This window comes from Notolepis coatsorum (assembly GCF_963971535.1).
Source record: "Notolepis coatsorum genome assembly, chromosome: 2".
NCBI lineage: Eukaryota > Metazoa > Chordata > Actinopteri > Aulopiformes > Paralepididae > Notolepis > Notolepis coatsorum.
In genome coordinates, this window is record NC_140166.1 from 186546814 (window position 1) to 186567579 (window position 20766).

Consider the following 20766-nt stretch of genomic DNA (forward strand, 5'->3'; position numbering starts at 1 on the left):
TTGGCAACCAATGTCTTAAAGGGGAACTATCTTATAAATGGCCTTTTCCAGTGTTTAGCATTGTTTCCTAGCTATGTGGACTTATATTAATAGGCTCTATGCCTCTAATTCTCAATTTGGCGCATTCTTCCAATTCTCATCTCACAATATTGTCCCTCACTCAAGTGAGTCATCTGAAATTTTGCGTACCTTTGGCGTAAGACGTTTCTCATTTGCATAATAACGCCCGCCCCCTCTATGCCAAGTTTGTTTTCGGCAACCCGCAGAATGCTCTCCCAACTACTCGGAGTCGCCTACAATGGCGAACTATTAATTATGAAGGAATTAATTATAAGGAAGAGGACAAACGGTGATGATCCATCCATAACATAAGGTGATAATGATATCGTGCTCCACAAGCAATGGACCAAGTTCCTTTTTGGATTTTTGCAAAGACGAGGGACTTTATGCTGCCGTGATTTCCTGGCTGTTGCTAAAGAAGGGAGCTAGCCTATACCATGTCTTCGGGACAGAAAGAAAGCATCGAATCAGTAAGTACATACAGTACGTCGTAATTAGTTAATTAGCAGTAGGACCTCGTTCATTCATCCGTTTGTGTATTACGGTACTCTTCCGTGTGTGTGTGCGCCAAGACAGTCTAACGTTAGTGCAAGCACTGTGTGTGCGTGTGTGTGTGTGTTAGAGTGACGGAGTGAGAGAGCAAGCTAGCTTAGCTAACGTTATCTTAGCTCCGTGCTTCATTGTATATATGTAGACCTACTTGTGTGTATTGCAAATTAATGATTATGTTCCTTGTGTGTGTTTGGGGGGGGGGGGGGGGGGGGGGGGGTTATCTTAGCTCTGTTTATTGCGCCAAGAAAATCTAACCTTACTAACGTTGCGTGTGTGTGTGTCTTGAGAGCAATCACGGAGTGAGAGCAATCTTATTCTTCCTGTCATTTTTTTCTCTATACCCAAAATCGTATGGCATGGGTGCCTGCTTCGGTGTCATCCCTTTGTGGATTGTATTGTATTCGAAAACGTATGCTTGAGCCATATTTGTTTGTGTATTAGGTTCACTTTGACATTAGTAGAGTAGTATGGACGGAGCTACAGGTGGGGGTCTGTCACTCAAATCGCATTCCGAGTATGGGCAGAGCCCAGCCTCAAAACAGCTTAAAATCTTGAGGTAGAAAAATGCTGTTTTTGAGTATTGATTAGAAATACAAAACAATGCATTTTTTTGAAAAAACAGATGTGTTCCATAGACCCACAGGAATTCTGTAAAATTGCCCAAATAGTGAAAGGAATAGTAAAATAGTTCCCCTTTAAGAGGTTAACATAACTAGCGCTACTAGTAACGTCACCAGGTAGGTTACATCTGACATTTATTTAAACTACTTAGCTTTTGTCTCTCTTCCTCCTCTCTCACTTTCTCTCTCCCGGTCTCTTTCTCTCACTCACTGAGAGAGATATTATGGTATATGGTACACACCCGCATCTCTCTCTCTCTCTCTCTCTCTCTCTCTCTCTCTCTCTCTCTCTCTCTCTCTTTTTTTTTTGCGCTATACTGAGCGCACTTTTCTAGTTTATAATGGTGCCTAGCAGCAGTTTACCCTGGCAGGGGTGTGTGTGTTCAGCTGGTTCTCCTCTCTGGCATGCTGCTAACACTGTTATCTGGGAACCATTGTGTGTATTTGTGTGTGTGTGTGTGTGTGTGTGTGTGTGTGTGTGTGTGTGTGTGTGTGTGTGTGTGTGTGTGTGTGTGTGTGTGTGTGTGTGTGTGTGTGTGTGTGTGTGTGTGTGTGTGTGTGTGTGTGTGTGTGTGTGTGTGTGTGTGTGTGTGTGTGTGTGTCCCAGCATCCATCTCCCTCTGTGGGCGCTGCAGCCCCTGCAGACACACACGCACGCACGCACGCACGCACGCACGCACGCACGCACGCACGCACGCACGCACGCACGCACGCACGCACGCACGCACACACACACACACACACACACACACACACACACACACACACACACACACACACACACACACACACACACACACACACACACACACACACACACACACACACACACACACACACACACACACACACACACACACACACACACACACACACACACACACACACACACACACACACACACACACACACACACACACACACACACACACACACACACACACACACACACACACACACACACACACACACACACACACACACACACACACACACACAGACAGAAAAGATGCAGTTGATGAAACACTTCCAGCTCTTAGGGAACGAGGGGTGGAGAGAAACGGCGCGAGGAGGACACACATGTTGTCCATTATTGACTTCCTTGTCCTAGAGAGTGGCTTCCACTCCATCTCCCTCTGACATCCGCCTGTCTTTCTCTATCAGTCTCCTCCTTCTTCCTCTCTACTGATTTCCCACTATCCATCCATCCATCTCTCTCTCTCTCTTCTTCACACCTTCCTTCCTCTCTCCCCACATCCCTTATCTTCCATTCTCCCTCTCTCTATTCCTCTCCATTTCCCTCCCTCTCTTCCCTCCGTCTCCGAGACTTTCCCCAGTACTAAAATAATATCCCAATACCAAGACCCATTTGCCCCATAAGATGTCAGAAATGAAAGAGAAGATGCCGTTGGTGGTTTTTAAGCATATTTTAAATGTTAGAAGATTGTTAGATCTCTCTCTCTAAAACAGGTTACATTTCAATAATGTTTATCCAATGACCCAACACTTGTATTTTTAGTCTATGCTGTTTAGCAAGGCCTCAGAACGATGACAGATTACAAAGGCACCTCCCTCAAGCTGAACAGTGACATCTCCTTAGCAAATGATCTCAATACCTTCTATGCAAGGTTTGAGGCTGGTAATAACAACACCAGCCTACAAGCCACTGCAATGGAGGGGACCGGACAGTATCCGGACAGTATCCCCGGCCGCGTCCTAAAAGTCTGTGCCGATCAACTGGCCCCAGTATTCACTGACATATTTAACCTGTTCTTGGAACAGGCTGTCATCCCCACCTGTCTGAAGAAGTCCACTATTATCCCTGTACCCAAAAAATCCAAGCCTGCTTGCCTCAACGACTATGAGTAGCTCTCACCTCCATAGCCATGAAGTGCTTTGAGAAGCTAGTAAAGGGCTACATCTGCTCCTGGACCCCCTGCAATTTGCATACCGCCCCAACAGGTGGACGCCATAGCCCATGTGCTGCACACAGCAGCATCACACCTGGACAAGAGGCAGGGGAACTATGTGAGAATGCTGTTCATCGACTACAGCTCAGCATTCAGTACCATAATCCCCTCCAAACTCATAGCCAAGCTGAGGGACCTGGGCTTGAACTATGACCTCTGCCAGTGGGTCTTGGACTTCCTGACGGGCAGACCCCAGGTGGTGAGAGCAGGCACCTCATCCATCACTCTCAACATAGGGGCCCCCCAGGGCTGTGTTCTGAGTCCCCTCCTCTACTCCCTGTACACACATGACTGTGTGGCACAGCGGAACAACAACACAATCATCAAATTTGCTGACGACACAGTAGTGGTGGGCCTGATCTCTGCAAACGACAAGAGGGCCTACCTGGAAGAGGTCAAGGTCCTAGCGGGATGGTGTCAAGAGAACAGCCTCTCCCTGAACGTCAGCAAAACAAAGGAGATGATTGTGGACTTTAGGAGGTCGGGGGTCAGGGACTACAGCCCCCTCAGCATCGACGGGGCACCGGTTGAGAGAGTGAACAGTTTTAAGTACCTCAGAGTCCACATATCCGAGGACTTGACATGGACCACACACATTGACAGTGTTGTGAAGAAGGCACGGCAACGCCTCTACTTCCTCAGGCGCCTAAGAAAGTTCCAAGTCAGTCAGAAGATCCTTAATATTAAGAACTTCTACTGATGTACAATAGAGAGCATCCTGACTGGCAATATCACCTCCTGGTTTGGGAATAGCACCGCACAAGACCGTAGCAGACTACAGAGAGTGGCCCGTTCAGCCGAACGCACAATTGGAGGGGGGCTTCCCACTCTCCAGAACATTTACAACAAGCGGTGCATGGGTAAGGCTAAGAGAATTATCAAAGAGTCCAGCCACCCAAACAACTGCCTCTTTGAACTGCTGCGGTCAGGCAAGCGATACCGGAGTCAAGCACAGAAAGACTCAGAAGAAGCTTCCCCAGGCCATCAGGATGCTCAACGAACAATAACACTATGTAACAACCATCAAATGCACTCACAGCACACACATCCACACGCACACACTCACTTTAAACAAACAACTCACTGCAGCACCCACTTTACACACTTTAGAACACCTAAACACACTTTATATTTATTGGTAAAGAATTTGCACTACAACCCATACCTCATTACACCTTACTGTAAATTGTACCTAAATTGTACCTCATCCCATTTCTGCTTTGCACTGTATAGTATATTGTATATTAGTATATTGTATAGTATACTGTATGGTAACTCAGTTACTTCTACTCTGCATTGAACATTGTACATATGTACATACTGAACACTTGTGTCTACGTACATGACTTCTATTTTATACTTGCTATACTTATTTTATTTTATACTTATCTATTTTTGTCTAGCACAGTCTCTGGAGCGTAACAGAAAGAAGCATTTTGTATAAAAGTATTCTGTACTTCTGTATGACAACTAAAGAAACTTGAACTTGAACTTACTAAATGTAATGGATCAGTAGTGCTACTTGTTATCGACCAACACACTAGAGTCATTGCACAGTTACACAGAGACCCCCCTGTAACCAGAATGTCTCATGTTCAAGACCTAAATACCATCATTCCTAAAAATACATGTGAGCTGGTATTAGGCTATAGTACTGTAGGTTTGTGATCATTAGCATGCTAGAGACGGCCTGCGTGGATTCACTATTAGACTGCTCTGTATGCAACAAAGCAAATGCTTTGAGCTGTATATTACTGCACAACTCACATGTTGAGGACACGCACACACACACACACACACACAAGTTCCCCTAAGTTTATACCGGCTCTCTCTAGTTTGGACCAACTCACTCAACCAAGATGGCGCCGTTGTATGGCAACGTGACAAGAGCTCTCCTGTGTTTGTTTTGTTTGTTGATCGTTCTAAATGTATATGTGTCTGGGACATCTACTACTGTTCGATACAACAGAGATACAACAACTCCTCCAGATCCGCAACGATGTTCGGGAGGTTTCCCACGTTAATCCCGATCTCAGATGCAAGGACTTCGCTGCATGTCCCTCGGCAGGTGACGGGAGCCGTCAAAGACGCAGACACCGGGGCAGGCGAGGCGGGGTGCTTGTAAAACTCTGCGAGCAGCCTTTCAAGCCTCCACTGCCCTCCATCTACCTGGCGAACATGCAGTCCTTGTCAAACAAAACCGATGAACTGATGAGCCGGGTTCACTTCCAGCGGGAGGCAAGAGACTGCTCCGCGTACTGTCTCACGGAGACGTGGCTAGACAGCAACACGCCAGACTCAGCCTTTCAGCCGCCGGGATTCGCTGTGTTTCGCTCAGACCGACTGAAGGAGTGCACCGGCAAAACCAAAGGAGGAGGGGTGTGTCTTCTTGTAAATGAAAAGTGGTGTACCGATACTATGGTCATGAACAAGACCTGCAATACTAATCTTGAATGCCTAGTCATTAAATGTCGCCCCTTTTATCTCCCTAGAGCAGGGGTAGGCAACCCTAGGCACGCGTGCCTGCATAGGCACGCGGGGGCATTTGCATAGGCACAGGGGGCAGCACCAAAAAAAAAAAAAAAAAATTATTTTTTTTTTTTTTTTTTTTGCTTTGAAATATTATAGTGAACTATTTTGTACTGTTGTCGCATTTATCTTGTTGAAATCCTCCCACAGGTTCTTTTTACTTCCACATATTTAATTGAGACCCTTTATTTGTTTATTATTTCAATTTAGCTGGAAATACATTGCTACATCATTCAGTAACATTTGCAGAGCCTTATAACAAAAACATTATTACGGTCACCATTGTGACCAGTGGGATTAATCAACAAATTGTATTATTTATTTTTCTATTTCATTGAACATTGCACATGTTATAAAAGCAATTTTTTTACTCAAAATGTGAGTATTACCAAGTCAACTTGTGTTCTTAAAACAATGACAATAAACATAGTTTTATTAGGTTGAAATAATGTGGTTGTGTACTTATTTTTCTGTTAACTTATTATGGATTGAAAACTGAAAACCTTAATGCACAGTAACTGAACTCAATATTTGTAAGTTCTGGTAACTAATAATTTTCTTTTTACAGTGTAGTATTGCGATCAATCAAAACTTATTTACACGATATACCTCACATTCACCCTCCATTCACATCCTGGTGTTCTCCTGGTGTTCTCCATTAGGCCTGTAGGTGGAGCTATGACAGCACACGTACAGTACACACACCGATGGTGTGTGATGTGTCCAAAAATGAATGGGCAAATGTGAGTGAAATGGTCGCACTGTATGCAGCTGTTTGTCTGCATTGCATCCCCCCCCCCCCCCCCCAACTCAGATTTAGGGTTGATACAACCATCATAATAATATTGTTAATAATAACAATAACAATAATGATGTAATAATGTAAAAATTATCATTAAAAAGACCTGATTATGAGAGAAACAAAAATTACGATGCATGGAATATTGTTGAGGCACACTAGTTACAACTATATTTCAAACAGGCACTCCATGTCAAAAAGGTTGCTGACCCCTGCCCTAGAGAATTCCCAGCTATCTTTCTTATTGCTGTTTATATACATCCTCGGGCTGACGCCGCGACTGCTCTCAATGAACTGGCTGACATTATACATAAATATGAGATCTCCCACCCGGAGGCTGTGTTATTGCAGCTGGTGATTTTAATCATTGTTCTTTTAAATCGGTTCTGCCAAATTACCATCAGCATGTAAAGCACCCTACAAGAGGAAACAAAATCGTGGATCATTGCTATAGCAACATAAAAGCAGCTTACAGGTCTCTCCCAAGGCCAGCTTTTGGTAAATCCGATCATCAATCGATTCTTCTTCTACCGTCATATACTCAGAAAAATAGACAAATCAAACCGACAGTACGCTCCACTCAATGTTGGACTAAAGATGCTGAAAGGGTGTCTCGACGCCACAGACTGGTCTGTCTTTAAATGTGAGGACCTTGACCAATAACGCTGTCATTGGATATATCAACTTTTGTATTGACTTGTGCATTCCCCGCAAGGTGGTTAAGCAATACTCAAACCAAAAACCATGGCTTAACTCTGATGTTAGACTCAAACTTACTGAACGAGCCACTGCTTTTAAATCTGGGGATGCAACCAGTTATAAACTGGCTAGATACTTGCTGGAGCGGTGGTGGACAAGCTGATCGAGCTGGGTCTAAGCTCCGCTCTGAGCACCTGGATACTGGACTTTCTGAGTGAAAGGCCCCAGGCGGTCAGGGTGGGGGGTCAGACCTCCAACACCATCACCCTGAGTATCGGGTCCCCCCAGGGCTGTGTTCTGAGCCCCCTGCTGTATTCACTATACACACATAATTGTGTGGCCAAGTTCAGCTCCAACTCCATAGTGAAGTTTGCGGACGACACAGTGGTGGTGGGGCTGATCTCTGACAGCGACGAGAAGGCCTACCGGGAGGAGGTTGAGGTACTGGAACGCTGTTGTCAGGACAACAGCCTGCTCCTGAACATTGGTAAAACCAAGGAGCTGATCGTGGATTTTAGGAGAACACAGCAGGGGACACACACACCACTGTGGATAAACAGGGCTACCGTGGACAGGGTGAGCAGCTTCAAGTACCTGGGGGTCCACATCTCAGAGGACCTGACATGGACAACACACATAGACTCAGTCGTAAAGAAGGCGAAGCAGCGCCTCTACCACCTGAGACAGTTAAGGAAGTTCAGAGTATCGGGGAAGATACTCCAGTCCTTCTACTCCGGAGCTGTAGAGAGCATCTTGACTGGAAACATCACTGCCTGGTATGGAAACAGCACGGCACAGGACAAGAAGGCCCTACAGAGAGTGGTGCGCTCAGCTGAGCGTACTACGGGTATTGCACTACCACCCCTGCAGGTCTTATATAACAAGAGGTGCAAATCCAGAGCCTGCAGAATAATGAAAGATCCTCACCACCCCAACAACAGCCTGTTCAAGCTGCTGCGGTCTGGCAAACGCCTGCGAACACCAGCAACTAGGACAGAGAGACTTCGGCTCAGCTTCTTCCCCCAGGCCATCAGAGTCTTGAACACTGAACTCTCCACACACAAGCACACATGAGCACACACACAACACACACACTGTATACGCTCACACACTAGCAGTCACTTTAGCATGAACACACAGACACACATGCTGCACACGCTCACACTCAACGGTCACTTTACACAATGAAAAGGTCACTTTAAAAACAAGAACGGGAGTGGTTCTTGTATAGTAAACAGATGGATATAGCAAGCTAGCATAAGGACACATAGTACAACTGTAGATTTTATAGTATAGCATTGTATAGTAGTGTGTAACGCTTGGGGTTGTCTGGCCCCGCCTGAGAACCACCCACCATTCTGACACCTGTCACTTGTCTCCCTGTCACTTGTCACTTATTGTTTGGGTCTGTTTGGGAATGTGGTCTTATTTAACCCCTGTCTTTCTGCTTCAAATCAAAATCAAATCAAATCAGATTTGATTTTGATTTGATTTGATTTCTGCTTCCAGTTGTCGGATCTTCTCATTCTCCTGCAAGGTACACAGCGGTACCGCAGACACTGGACGTTGCTGTCATTATTGTTATCTTTATTATCTTTCTCTCCTAGACGCCCTGCGTCAGTGTTACTACCTGTTGGAATTACTCTAGGTGTACCGTTCTACAAATAAAGAGAACCACTGTTAATGAGTAAACACCCTCTCTGCTTCTACTTATTGCTCCACAACTGGAACCTACCTGTCTCCGCCGTAACAGTAGTGTACATAAGACCCAGTGCCTCATCCGTAGCTAACAGTGTATTGCACTATCGCAGGACCTTAGCATGTCTTACCATGCTTTTTGTAAAATGTATGTACATTATACCTGTTATGTCTTATTTTTATTACTTGTATTATTGCACTTAATGTCTGTTCTCATCCTATTCGTATTACTTGTATTATTGCACAATCGCTGCGGACATGACCCCCGGCATTTGACTGTATGCTTGTATGCCGTGACAAATAAAACTCTTGACTTGACTGACTTGAATAAGAGCCGCCAAGCGCTCCTATGGAGAACGTATTGAAGGACATTTTACTGGCAGTGACCCCCGTCGGATGTGGCAGGGACTGAACACTATCACTTCCTACAAGCCCAGGGGCCTCGCCTCCGCTGGAGGTGATCACTCGCTCCCCGGTAGACTGAATAACCTTTACTCCAGATTTGATGAAAGTAACACAGAGCGTCCTGTTTTTATTCCTTCCAACTCCAGTGACTTGTCTGGGCTGACTGTCACAGAACATGAGGTGCGCAAGGTCCTGTCCAGTACTAAGGCTAGGAAAGCCACTGGCCCGGACGGCATTCCTCCCAGGGCCGTCAGACTCTGCTCTGAGCAGCTTGCCCCTGTGCTCACAGACCTTTTAAATATGTCACTGGAGCGCCGCCTTGTTCCAAGGAGCTTCAAGGAATCTACTATCATTCCGGTTCCCAAGAAATCACCCGTGACTTGTCTTAATGATTACAGACCTATTGCTCTAACCTCAGTTTTAATGAAATGTTTAGAGCGGCTAGTGCTGAATTATATAAAAGGTCAGATTCCTACCTGTCTTAATCCCTGGCAGTTCGCCTACAAGAAAAATAGATCAGTAGATGATGCTATTTCCTTAGCTCTTAATCCTGTGTATGAACACTTAGATAAGAAAAACTCCTATGTTAGAATGCTTTTTATCGATTATAGCTCTGCTTTTAATATGCTTATTCCATCTAATCTGATCAACACACTTCAGTGTCTGGGTCTATGTGACACTGTCTGTGAATGGATTCTTAGCTTTTAAATTTTGTGACCTCAAAGAGTCAGGATTGGAAACGATATGTCTGATGAAATTGTTTTAAGTACTGGTTCGCCACAAGGCTGCATTCTCAGCCCTTTACTGTTCTCTCTCTGCACTCATGACTGTACTGCTTCCTATGATAACAATCTGATAGTAAAGTACGCTGATGATACCACGGTCATTGGGCATATAAACTCAAATGACAAGTCATTTTACAGATCAGAGGTGCAGAACCTAGTTAGGTGGAGTGAGACCAATAACCTCACCCTGAATGCTTCCAAAACTAAGGAGCTAGTCATCGATTTTAGATGTAGCAAGGTATCCCATCTCCCCATTACCATAAATGGCTCAGAGGTGGAGATGGTGAGCAGTTTTAAATTTCTTGGGGTCACTATTTCAAATGACCTGAGCTGGCACTCCAATACCAGAACCATTGTTAAAAAGTCCCAGCAACGTCTTTTCTTTCTTAGGAAACTGAAAGAGTTCACAAATAACAGGGTGATTCTACACAACTTCTATCGCTGTGTGATTGAGAGAGTTCTTACTTCCTCCTGTACTATATGGTTTGGTAACATTACAGACCAGGAGAAGAAATCTCTGAACAGAATTGTGCGTCTCGCACGCAAGACAATCAGGGTTAGCCTGCCAGCTCTAGAAGAGATCTATGGTGCCAGGCTGCTTTCCCGTGCCTCTGGCATTATCAACGACCCCTCTGGTCACCCAGCCGCAGGCCTCTTTGTCCCCTTCCCCTCGGGCAGACGCTACCGCTCTATCACATGCTCTACCTCTCGGTTTACAAAGAGCTTTTTCCCCAGTGCTGTGCGCAGCCTGAATAACTCCAAAGGCTAGATTTGTATTTTATCCTATTTTGTTTTGGTGTGTTATTAGTCAGGTTGTGGAAGTGCTGTTTTTGTGTATCTGTGCATCATGCACTTTGATTATATTTTAACTTTTACTGTAAATTGTGCCTCTATGCATTATGCACTTTACTATGATATGCAACTTTAGCATTTGTCCTTTTATAATGTCTGTGTTTTTACATATTTTTTTCTGTACTGTTTCTACTCTGCTCCTGTTTTGGATTAGTTGTAGACACACACGGTTTGCTCTGTACCTGTATTCCAAATTTAAGGGACAAAAAAGTATGTGGCATGACTCTTTTTTTCATGATAACATTACATTATCAAACATAGTGAAAAGAAAATGGAATACTACAATTAAATTAACTGACAAGTGAGGGCGAGAGTGAGTGTGTGTGAGAGAGAGTGAGCGCGAGAGAGAGTGAGCGCGAGAGAGTGAGTGAGTGCTACTGGTACAATTATGAACACACTTGTTTTTATAGTCTATGGAATGGAGTAATTTCTGGTGAAGGAATGCCACAATAGATAAGATGACAGACATCCTTCTTAATGGTGAATATAGCTCCTGTAGAGAGTTTTGTGCCCATATGATTTGATCAGTTTGGATGAGCAGGCTGTTCTTCCTGAGGAGACTCAGGTCCTCCAATGTGTGCAATGGACTGCAATCCTTTAGCCAGCGTCCTATTTTTTGCCGTTGTATGCTGGGGGGGGGGGGGGGGGGGGGCTACATCAACTCAAGGGGCACCAACAAACTGAACAAGCTGGTAAGGAAGGCTCCGTTGTGGGAGTCAAGCTGGTCAAACTAGAGGTGGTGGCAGAGAGGAGGATGAGAAGGAAGCTGGCCGCTATCCTGGATAACCCCTCCCACCCCCTCTATGAGGAGCTAGCCAAGATGAGGAGCATGTTCAGCCGCAGACTCATATCCCACGACACTCCACCAACCACCTCGGCCAGTCCGTCGTGCCAGCGGCCATCAGGCTTCACAACCGTGTGCATGGACTGCTGCCAGCAGCTGACGGCTGCAGAACTCGAGAACTATTGGAATGTCTGACCACTAAGTGGTTGCATTCATTCATTTATTTCGCATTTATTTTAAATTTGTTGGACCTTATGGTGTTCTTGTTTTGTTCTTGACTTATTGTTATGTTTCTTCTTGACTTGTTTAAAGAAGATGTGTCCGGCCCATGGGGACATTAACGTGTGTTGTCGGGCCTTACAAACAGATTTGATTTGATTTATTAACCCCTTAAGCCTGAGCGGTCCGGTACCGGTACGAGATTAATATCATGCCATAAATAGATGAATACAGAACGTATTAATTAATGTTGCGTTTCTTTTTAATATGTAGCCAAGAGTAAAGACCCTAACTATGTTAAAACAGCAGTCAAAGTGTATATTTTCAGCAGGGCAGAAACAACTCTTGAAAAGTTAAACCCTGCACACACACACACACACACACACACACACACACACACACACACACACACACACACACACACACACACACACACACACACACACACACACACACACACACACACACACACACACACACACACACACACACACACACACACACACACACACACACACACACACACACACACACACACACACACACACACACACACACACACACACACACACACACACACACACACACACACACACACACACAGTACATATATACTGTATATAAAGTGATTGCACATAAAAGTATTATGTGTACATAAATACATCTGTTCAATTTCTCCTACTCATGTGTTTGTTCTCTCTGTGGCTCTGAAAACATCCTCCCGCTCTGCCCTAATCTTCCATTTACCACAAAGCATCACTCTCCTCTTCCAGTCTCATCCTGTTTTTCCAACAATCCGCCCTCTCCCCACCCAAAGCCCTCCATGTGTGCTGAATTAAGTGTGTGTAGCCTGTGATCTTGACCTCTGGACCCTCATGTGGCCTGTTCCTCTCTCCCCCGGGGGGCTTCCCGGGTCTGTGAGTGGTCTCCGCTCGTGCAGGCTTCAGGGCCAGAGGAGCCCGCTGTGGTGGTCCAGTGGCCTCCCCAGCTGAGCTGTGTGAATGCAGCCACACACACTGGCTCCCTACACTGCAGTGTTTCTGTCTCTCCATGGGAGCAGCGTTCCTGCGTGCCTGTTCCTTTATCACAGCATGATGAAGCACTTTCACAGACTCACTTTCAATAGGGTACGTGGACCCACACACACACACACACACACACACACACACCTACACACACACGCACACACACACACACACACACACACACACACACACACACACACACACACACACACGCGCGCGCGCCAATATAAATCCAGAATTTTCTTTAATCCAGTATTGCTCTGGCTCTAGTTGGCCATCCAGTTTGCCATAATGTGGTCGAGGGCCGCAGGGGGAGGGACAGATGTAGAGCACACCAGATGGTTATTATCTTTCACCAGACTGTTGGCTAATTGATCTATAGCGTGCGTATTACCTGTTAGACGGCGTGGAGAAGACCCCCAGTATGATGTCCCTGCCATGCATCCTGATGACGGGACTGGTGGAGTGCAGCAGGTTGAAGTAGAAGTGGGAGTCTCCGGGGACGGAGCAGTTGAGACGGGCCTTCAGGAAGGACGTCCACTGCTTCTCCAGGACGCGCTGGGACCCCCCCAAGTCCCGCTTACACACCCTGGCCACTCGGGACACCATCACCTGGAAGCACGGCAGGCACTAGTGAGTAGCGATACATGTACGTTGGATGGAGGTAGTAACAGACACCGGCAGGCTCCTGTCCTCCGCTCACCAGCACCATGTGACAAGAATCCAATCCAGGTATTTAACTTTAAGGAGTGAGTTTACACTAAGGGGCTACCATTGCAAGGTTACAGATACACACATTTAAGTGTGCGTGCGTGCGTGCACACACGCACGCACGCACGCACGCACACACACACACACACACACACACACACACACACACACACACACATTGTGTGCATTGTGTGAATAACATACATACACTTGAAACACAGCTCACACATAGTTCAGGTAAAACCAGGGTGAGAGGAAACATTTCCAAAGCCTTCTGTTTCATCTCTGAACATGCAGATAAGAAGCTCCTCTGAGCTGCAGGCTGGTGGTCATTTGCATGTTATTTGCAATGCGAAATCCCTGTTATGACAGATCATTGTTTTATAATGGTAAATTATATCAATTATTCATGAAAATGTCAGTGCATCTCAAAACAGTTTCTTTGAACAATTTCACCCGCAAAATGGTGATGGCGTTTAAGTATCCACTTACTCCGCTCCCTGTAAACATGCCAAGCCAAAAGCCCTGCGCAAGCAGATCTCCTCCAAATGTGAATTGCTAATTTGTTAGATAAAAAGGTTCCTTGATACAGATATCTTTTTTTCACGAGTGTATCCCTTATTCAGGAGATTCAGGAGGCCTGGTGGAGGCGAGCCTTTGCTTAGACCAGGATATGTTGGATTATATATGCAGACAAAACACAAACACAAGGCTGAAATGTCATCGGAGATGTGGCACACACAGCTGACATATTTAAATAACAACAATAACAACAACAACAATAATAACACTCAGTTCAAAATCCAGCTGCCCTGCAATACCTCTAGATTCTTATCCCTCCTCAGTGTTCTATTAAGCAGGAGGCAGCACCCACACAGTTCACAGCCAGTGTGCCGAGGCACTTCCCTGACATCTACTTCATGTTGCACATCAAGATTCCAGATTCAGTTTGGCTTGGTACAGGTACAGGTTCACTCTGGTTGAGCTGAGTCTAGGTACAGGTTCACTCTGGTTGAGCTGAGTCTAGGTACAGGTTCACTCTGGTTGAGCTGAGTCTAGGTACAGGTTCACTCTGGTTGAGCTGAGTCTAGGTACAGGTTCACTCTGGTTGAGCTGAGTCTAGGTACAGGTTCACTCTGGTTGAGCTGAGTCTAGGTACAGGTACACTCTGGTTGAGTAACGATCATGTACCTTCTCCAGATAGTTGAACTCCATGGCCATCTCTCTGAAGAAGAAGTAGATGTGAGGCCCCCACTCCACAGCACTAATAAAGTACGGCTCTGCAGAGGGAGAGAGGGAGCGTGGGAGAGACAGAGAGAGAGATACAGAGAGAGAGAGAGAGAGAGAGAGAGAGAGAGAGAGAGAGAGAGACAGAGAGAGAAGGCAAGTAGGTGAACCAAATATAGATGAAGCATGATGCAGAGAAAGAGTGTCAGTATCGACTTCCCCCTACTTCCTTCACATCCACATGAGACAGACAGGCAGGCAATAAAGAGGAGTAGACACACTTCATTTCATTACATGGTGAAACATGATTTCATATCCAACAATAAGCACATTACGACTCCTTCGCTTTATGTTTTTAGGGCACGTTAAAATAAATGTGGTTGCCACTGTGTTCCACCTGGGACTCCTGGCTGCAACCTGGTTGGAGACAATGGTCCTCATATCTTGGCAAAAGGTTTGTACTTGTACTTGTAAAACACATTTACAAAAGTCCTCCTCCGGATTCCTGAACGCGTGAAACGGTCTGCGTAAGTGGGTTCCCATGAATGAAAAAACGTCACTCATTCTTAAACTGGAAGTGCATTCTCGTACACCTTCATTTGCATACAGACATGCCCCGCCTGTGTCTTATTATTTTTTATCATAACATAACAACATAATGTAACAAAACATTGGTAGGTTTTTTATAGTATATCTAGGATGCCCGAGTTTATAAAATGTTAGCATGGGTGGCCCCAGTGGGGGAATTACGCTTGAAACCCACCAGGCGCGGGCGCAAGCAAACACGGGTTTCGTGCGAGAACAGCGCGCATGGCCGTCCACACCGAGTCCGACTTCAGAGCGGGCGGAAGCGCACGGAGGAAGGCACATTTACATTGGAACAGCTGTAAATGCCTAGTCTATATGCGAAGTCAGTCACCGTTTGAAGATTTTTTTAAGATTTCCAGTTCCAGTGTTTGTCCATTTTGTCCATTTTGCATATATAACCAGTTATTATCTAATTAATTAGAATGTTAGAATACATTTTAGAATGATGAAATCAGTGTGATTGGAAAAAGTATAGTATGGTATATTTGTATTGGGAAAGATACAGACACATTAGCTGGTTGAACAACATCTATATGTGTGGTAATAATGCAGATATTGAGTGTATTTCTGTAAAAATTCACGTGGCGCACGCCTCTGAATCCAACCAAAGCGATTAAATTCACTCCCCGCCCGCGAGTCGCCCGCCCGCACACGGCCGGTGTGAACAGCGACGCCTGTTAACATGGGAGCGAAAGTGAAGCGTCTCACGCCCGCCCGCCTCACGCCCGCGTCCTGCGCCTGGTGGGTTTCGTGCATTAGCCATTGAGCTACTCAAGAGCACATTTTATTTATATTTCTGTCAGCTGGGAGTTTTAATTACAGTTTGACTGTTATGTACACAGAGTTGGGCCAGGGAGCAGCTAGCTTGTCTGCTGCCCTGAATAAAGGGCCTGTCACCCTGGCAGCCTCTGCCTGCTGACTCAGCTCAGCCACTGACACACATAATTGATCTTGACGTTAAGTGATGTGGACATAATCTCAACCCTCTAACTTCGATAAACAACTGAGATGATACTAATAAGAACAAACACACACACACAAAGAAATGCATTACGCAGTAGTAATCAAATGCATGCTCTAGGGCTGCAACTATCAACTGTTTTGATAGTCGATTAATCTATCGGTTATTGAAACGATTCATTGATTAATCGGATAAAAAGAAAAAAAAGGTCAATTGTATGCCAAATACAAATCTTGTAAAATGTTCTTTCAAACAACTTGCTAATTGACGGTTATAAAACAAAAAGCAAATGTTAATGGGTGCTATACTGTACATCAAGAGAGCTGTTTAAATCTTTAGGATTAAATAATAATAAAGAAAAACACAAAACACAAATGAATAGGCTTTGCTATACATCAAATGGCTTCAGGCCAGGGAGGTGTAGCATAAACATAGTCCCCACTAATCAATTATAAAAACAGTTGCTAACAACAATCTTTATAATTGATTAGTTGTCCGTATGTCTAGCACACGAGAATACACACACACATGCACAGTCACCTGTACACACACGCACACACACACACACACACACACACACACACACACACACACACACACACACACACACACACACACACACACACACACACACACACACACACCACACACACACACACACACACACACACACACACACACACACACACACACACACACACACACACACACACGAAGACAAAGGTCATTGTGTGCCCAGCTCCGCTCTGGGATTTTGCCCCTGCACTTCGAGACCTGAATATGCTGAATATTTAGAGAAAGCTTGGGATAAACGTACGAAAATAACATATATGTGATGTATTTTGGCCTCTGATGGTGTGCACGGTGTAGCTTAGAAACCATGGAAAGTGATTGTTATGTTCAATTGTTTTTTTTTGGTGTCTTATAATCCCGTAAGGGATGGGTCGTCGGACACGACACGAAAAGAAAATGTCATTCATTCATTCATTCATTCACACACAGACACACACACAGACATGTATGCATGCAGCACACACAGAGCTGTACCTCTGAACCACTTGGAGTCGTGCTTGACGGTGCGCAGGGCCAGGCTGGCCCCCAGGCTGCGGTAGATCACTGCATCGATGGCCAGGAAGTCTGTCACTGTAGCTGTGAACAGGTTCCCCTCTGACACACACACACACACACACACACACACACACACACACACACACACACACACACACACACACACACACACACACACACACACACACACACACACACACACACACACACACACACACACACACACACACACACACACACACACACACACACACACACACACACACACACACACACACACACACACACACACACACACACACACACACACACACACACACACACACACACCAGTCAACAGTGTAATTATAGCGGATAATTGCAGAAACAGCGTGTCCAAAGCTCCCAGTGAAGACAAAATCATTTCTACTTTTAGATAGAAGTGGATAATGAGATGATGGCTGAACAGTAACGGCTCCTCATTGTTAGAGCGACACAGTCCTACTTGATTCAATCATAGCAGAGTGCTGCGAGTAAACAAAGCAAATTAATGACACTGAGCTTTTGGAATAATACCCCATAGGATTAATTCGCCCATACAAGTTGATACAGTCTAGTCTAGGACCAACAACTCTCTTTTGGCGAGGATTCTCCATTGATAGAATTGAGAAATTTCTAGAATTACTATACATACACTTGCCTAAATTTGTAAGACCAAAACTAGCATTCGAGAGTTACTGTATGTCAGCTTAGTTGTTTTTTGGAAACCCTTATTTCCCCTTAGTTTGTGACTGAGCAGCGCTACGAGCAACAATCAGCTGTTAAGGAATGGAATGGATGTGTGACGGACTGTTTCTTCATGCTGAAATTGTCCCAATCCCCACTCCTGTCTAGTGCTCATCATCTCTGGCTCTCTCTCTCTTTCTCTCTCTAATTTCAGCAGCTTCCTGTTACCATATTAGGTCATCTTCCTGTCCCCTACTCATACTCAGTTCATCAACCCAACAGTAGATTTCCTCCGGTTTTCCATCCATTCATCACCAGATCATAGACTCGTTTCTCAGAGTTAGTCACGGCACCTGCCATTTTCTAGCCGCTGTCCCGTCAGCGAGTTTTTTGTATTTCCTAGTTGCTGTTCCGACCAGCATTCTGTTTTTGTATTTCTGTAGTGTTCCTGTAGCTGTTACGCTAGCTGACATTTAGCCATTTCTCCTGTGATTACAGAAGATTCCACCTGTCTCCTGTCTGCCTCTCCTGGACCCCTGTCCCAGCCTGTCTTGCCCCCACTCTCCCTGGACTCTGTTCAGCTCCCTGTCTGCCTCTCCTGGACCCCTGTCCCAGCCTGTCTTGCCCCCACTCTCCCTGGACTCTGTTCAGCTCCCTGTCTGCCTCTCCTGGACCCCTGTCCCAGCCTGTCTTGCCCCCACTCTCCCTGGACTCTGTTCAGCTCCCTGTCTGCCTCTCCTGGACCCCTGTCCCAGCCTGTCTTGCCCCCACTCTCCCTGGACTCTGTTCAGCTCCCTGTCTGCCTCTCCTGGACCCCTGTCCCAGCCTGTCTTGCCCCCACTCTCCCTGGACTCTGTTCAGCTCCCTGTCTGCCTCTCCTGGACCCCTGGCCCAGCCTGTCTTGCCCCCACTCTCCCTGGACTCTGTTCAGCTCCCTGTCTGCCTCTCCTGGACCCCTGTCCCAGCCTGTCTTGCCCCCACTCTCCCTGGACTCTGTTCAGCTCCCTGTCTGCCTCTCCTGGACCCCTGTCCCAGCCTGTCTTGCCCCCACTCTCCCTGGACTCTGTTCAGCTCCCTGTCTGTCTCTCCTGGACCCCTGGCCCAGCCTGTCTTGCCCCCACTCTCCCTGGACTCAGCTCAGCTCCCTGTCTGCCTCTCCTGGACCCCTGTCCCAGCCTGTCTTGCCCCCACTCTTGCTGGACTCAGCTCAGCTCCCTGTCTGCCCAGCTCCCCTCTAGCCTTTTCCCCCGCAGCCCAGTCCTTCCCCTGGCTTTCCTCAACTTTAGTTTAATATGCTTTTTTTACCACTGCCTGCCTGTCAATGTGTTCTGCACATTACCGCTGTGTCAGCCGGAGAATTAAAAGTCTGAAGAGAGGAGCCTCTTACCTGCAAACAGAGCTATGTTGGCGTGTTTGGGGTCATAAGGGCACCTTGCCATCCCACTGACCGTATCTCCCACCATCTCCAGAGTATCTCCCTATCACACACACACACACAGCAGCCAATAAATTGACACAAACAATATGAATGCAGGCACAGCAGCATGGTGAAAACAAGACAGCAATTAGTGACTGTTATAAGTGCAAACGAATTATTCACTGGTGGCAATTATGCACAACAAGAGAGTCCTACTCTGGCAGAAAGTGTGCGTCCGTCCACCCACATAGTCACACACGCACGCACGCACATGCACGCGCACGCACGCACACACACACACACACACACACACACACACACACACACACACACACACATGCGTGCACACAGTGTATGCATTCAACTGAAAGGCAACTGAAAGGTGACAAACTAGTGGCAAACGAGCTCAACATCACAGTGTCATTGTCACCCATGCTTGAAAATAACAATTATTTATTGCTGTCATTTCATTAAAAGCGCAGCTATAAATAAAACCGTAGCTAGCAGCATCGCTAACTAGTCCCCGGAGATGAAGAAGACGGCACGTCGGCCGGAGACAAGGGTGTTCTGCGCCGCACGAGAGCGTCAGTGGCGGCTGACAGACAGCGGGCTGGGTACGGCTTCCCGTGTTTCTCCATGTTTCAAATGTGAGAGATTTTTGTAACACATAACACTTATCTCGAAAGCCCTTTGATAGTGAACCCCCCCCCCCCCCTGCCGTCTCTCTCCCACTCAACAGCCTTCGTTCATTCCACATGAAATATTCCAGGGGGATGATGTGAAATCTTCCGAGCAGATGATTCATATTTATGTGTGCTTTTTTCTTTCCGCAGGTTTGAAATCGTTAGTGTAATTGAGCGAGACAGGGATTGGTTGGGAGTTGGAGCAATAGGGGGAGATTCAGGTGAGTGACAGCTGAATAGATACTACCAATATACATTAGGAGACTAGTTGAGTGAATCTGTTTGGGAGGGGAGTAATACCGGAAGCCAGAATGTACTGAGTGGCTAATTGGTTGAATCAGGACAGTTACCACTCGTAGGTTAAATCAATGCTTCCTGTTTACCTTCTTCTCACTGGATAATTAGCCCT

At 45.9% G+C, this 20766-nt stretch overlaps 1 protein-coding gene across 1 annotated transcript in view; it reads right to left on the minus strand.

Moving 5' to 3' along the window:
- sema6bb (sema domain, transmembrane domain (TM), and cytoplasmic domain, (semaphorin) 6Bb) overlaps positions 1 to 20766 on the minus strand; it is a gene marked incomplete at its 3' end in the record, with an annotated part of 302720 nt that overhangs the window by 123105 nt on the left and 158849 nt on the right. The window contains exons 6-9 of the mRNA XM_084308423.1: positions 19645 to 19735; positions 17532 to 17651; positions 14900 to 14988; positions 13392 to 13609 (exon numbers count right to left, since the gene is read on the minus strand). Of these exons, the coding sequence (XP_084164549.1) occupies positions 13392 to 13609; positions 14900 to 14988; positions 17532 to 17651; positions 19645 to 19735 (518 nt within the window). The remainder of the gene's footprint in view (positions 1 to 13391; positions 13610 to 14899; positions 14989 to 17531; positions 17652 to 19644; positions 19736 to 20766) is intronic.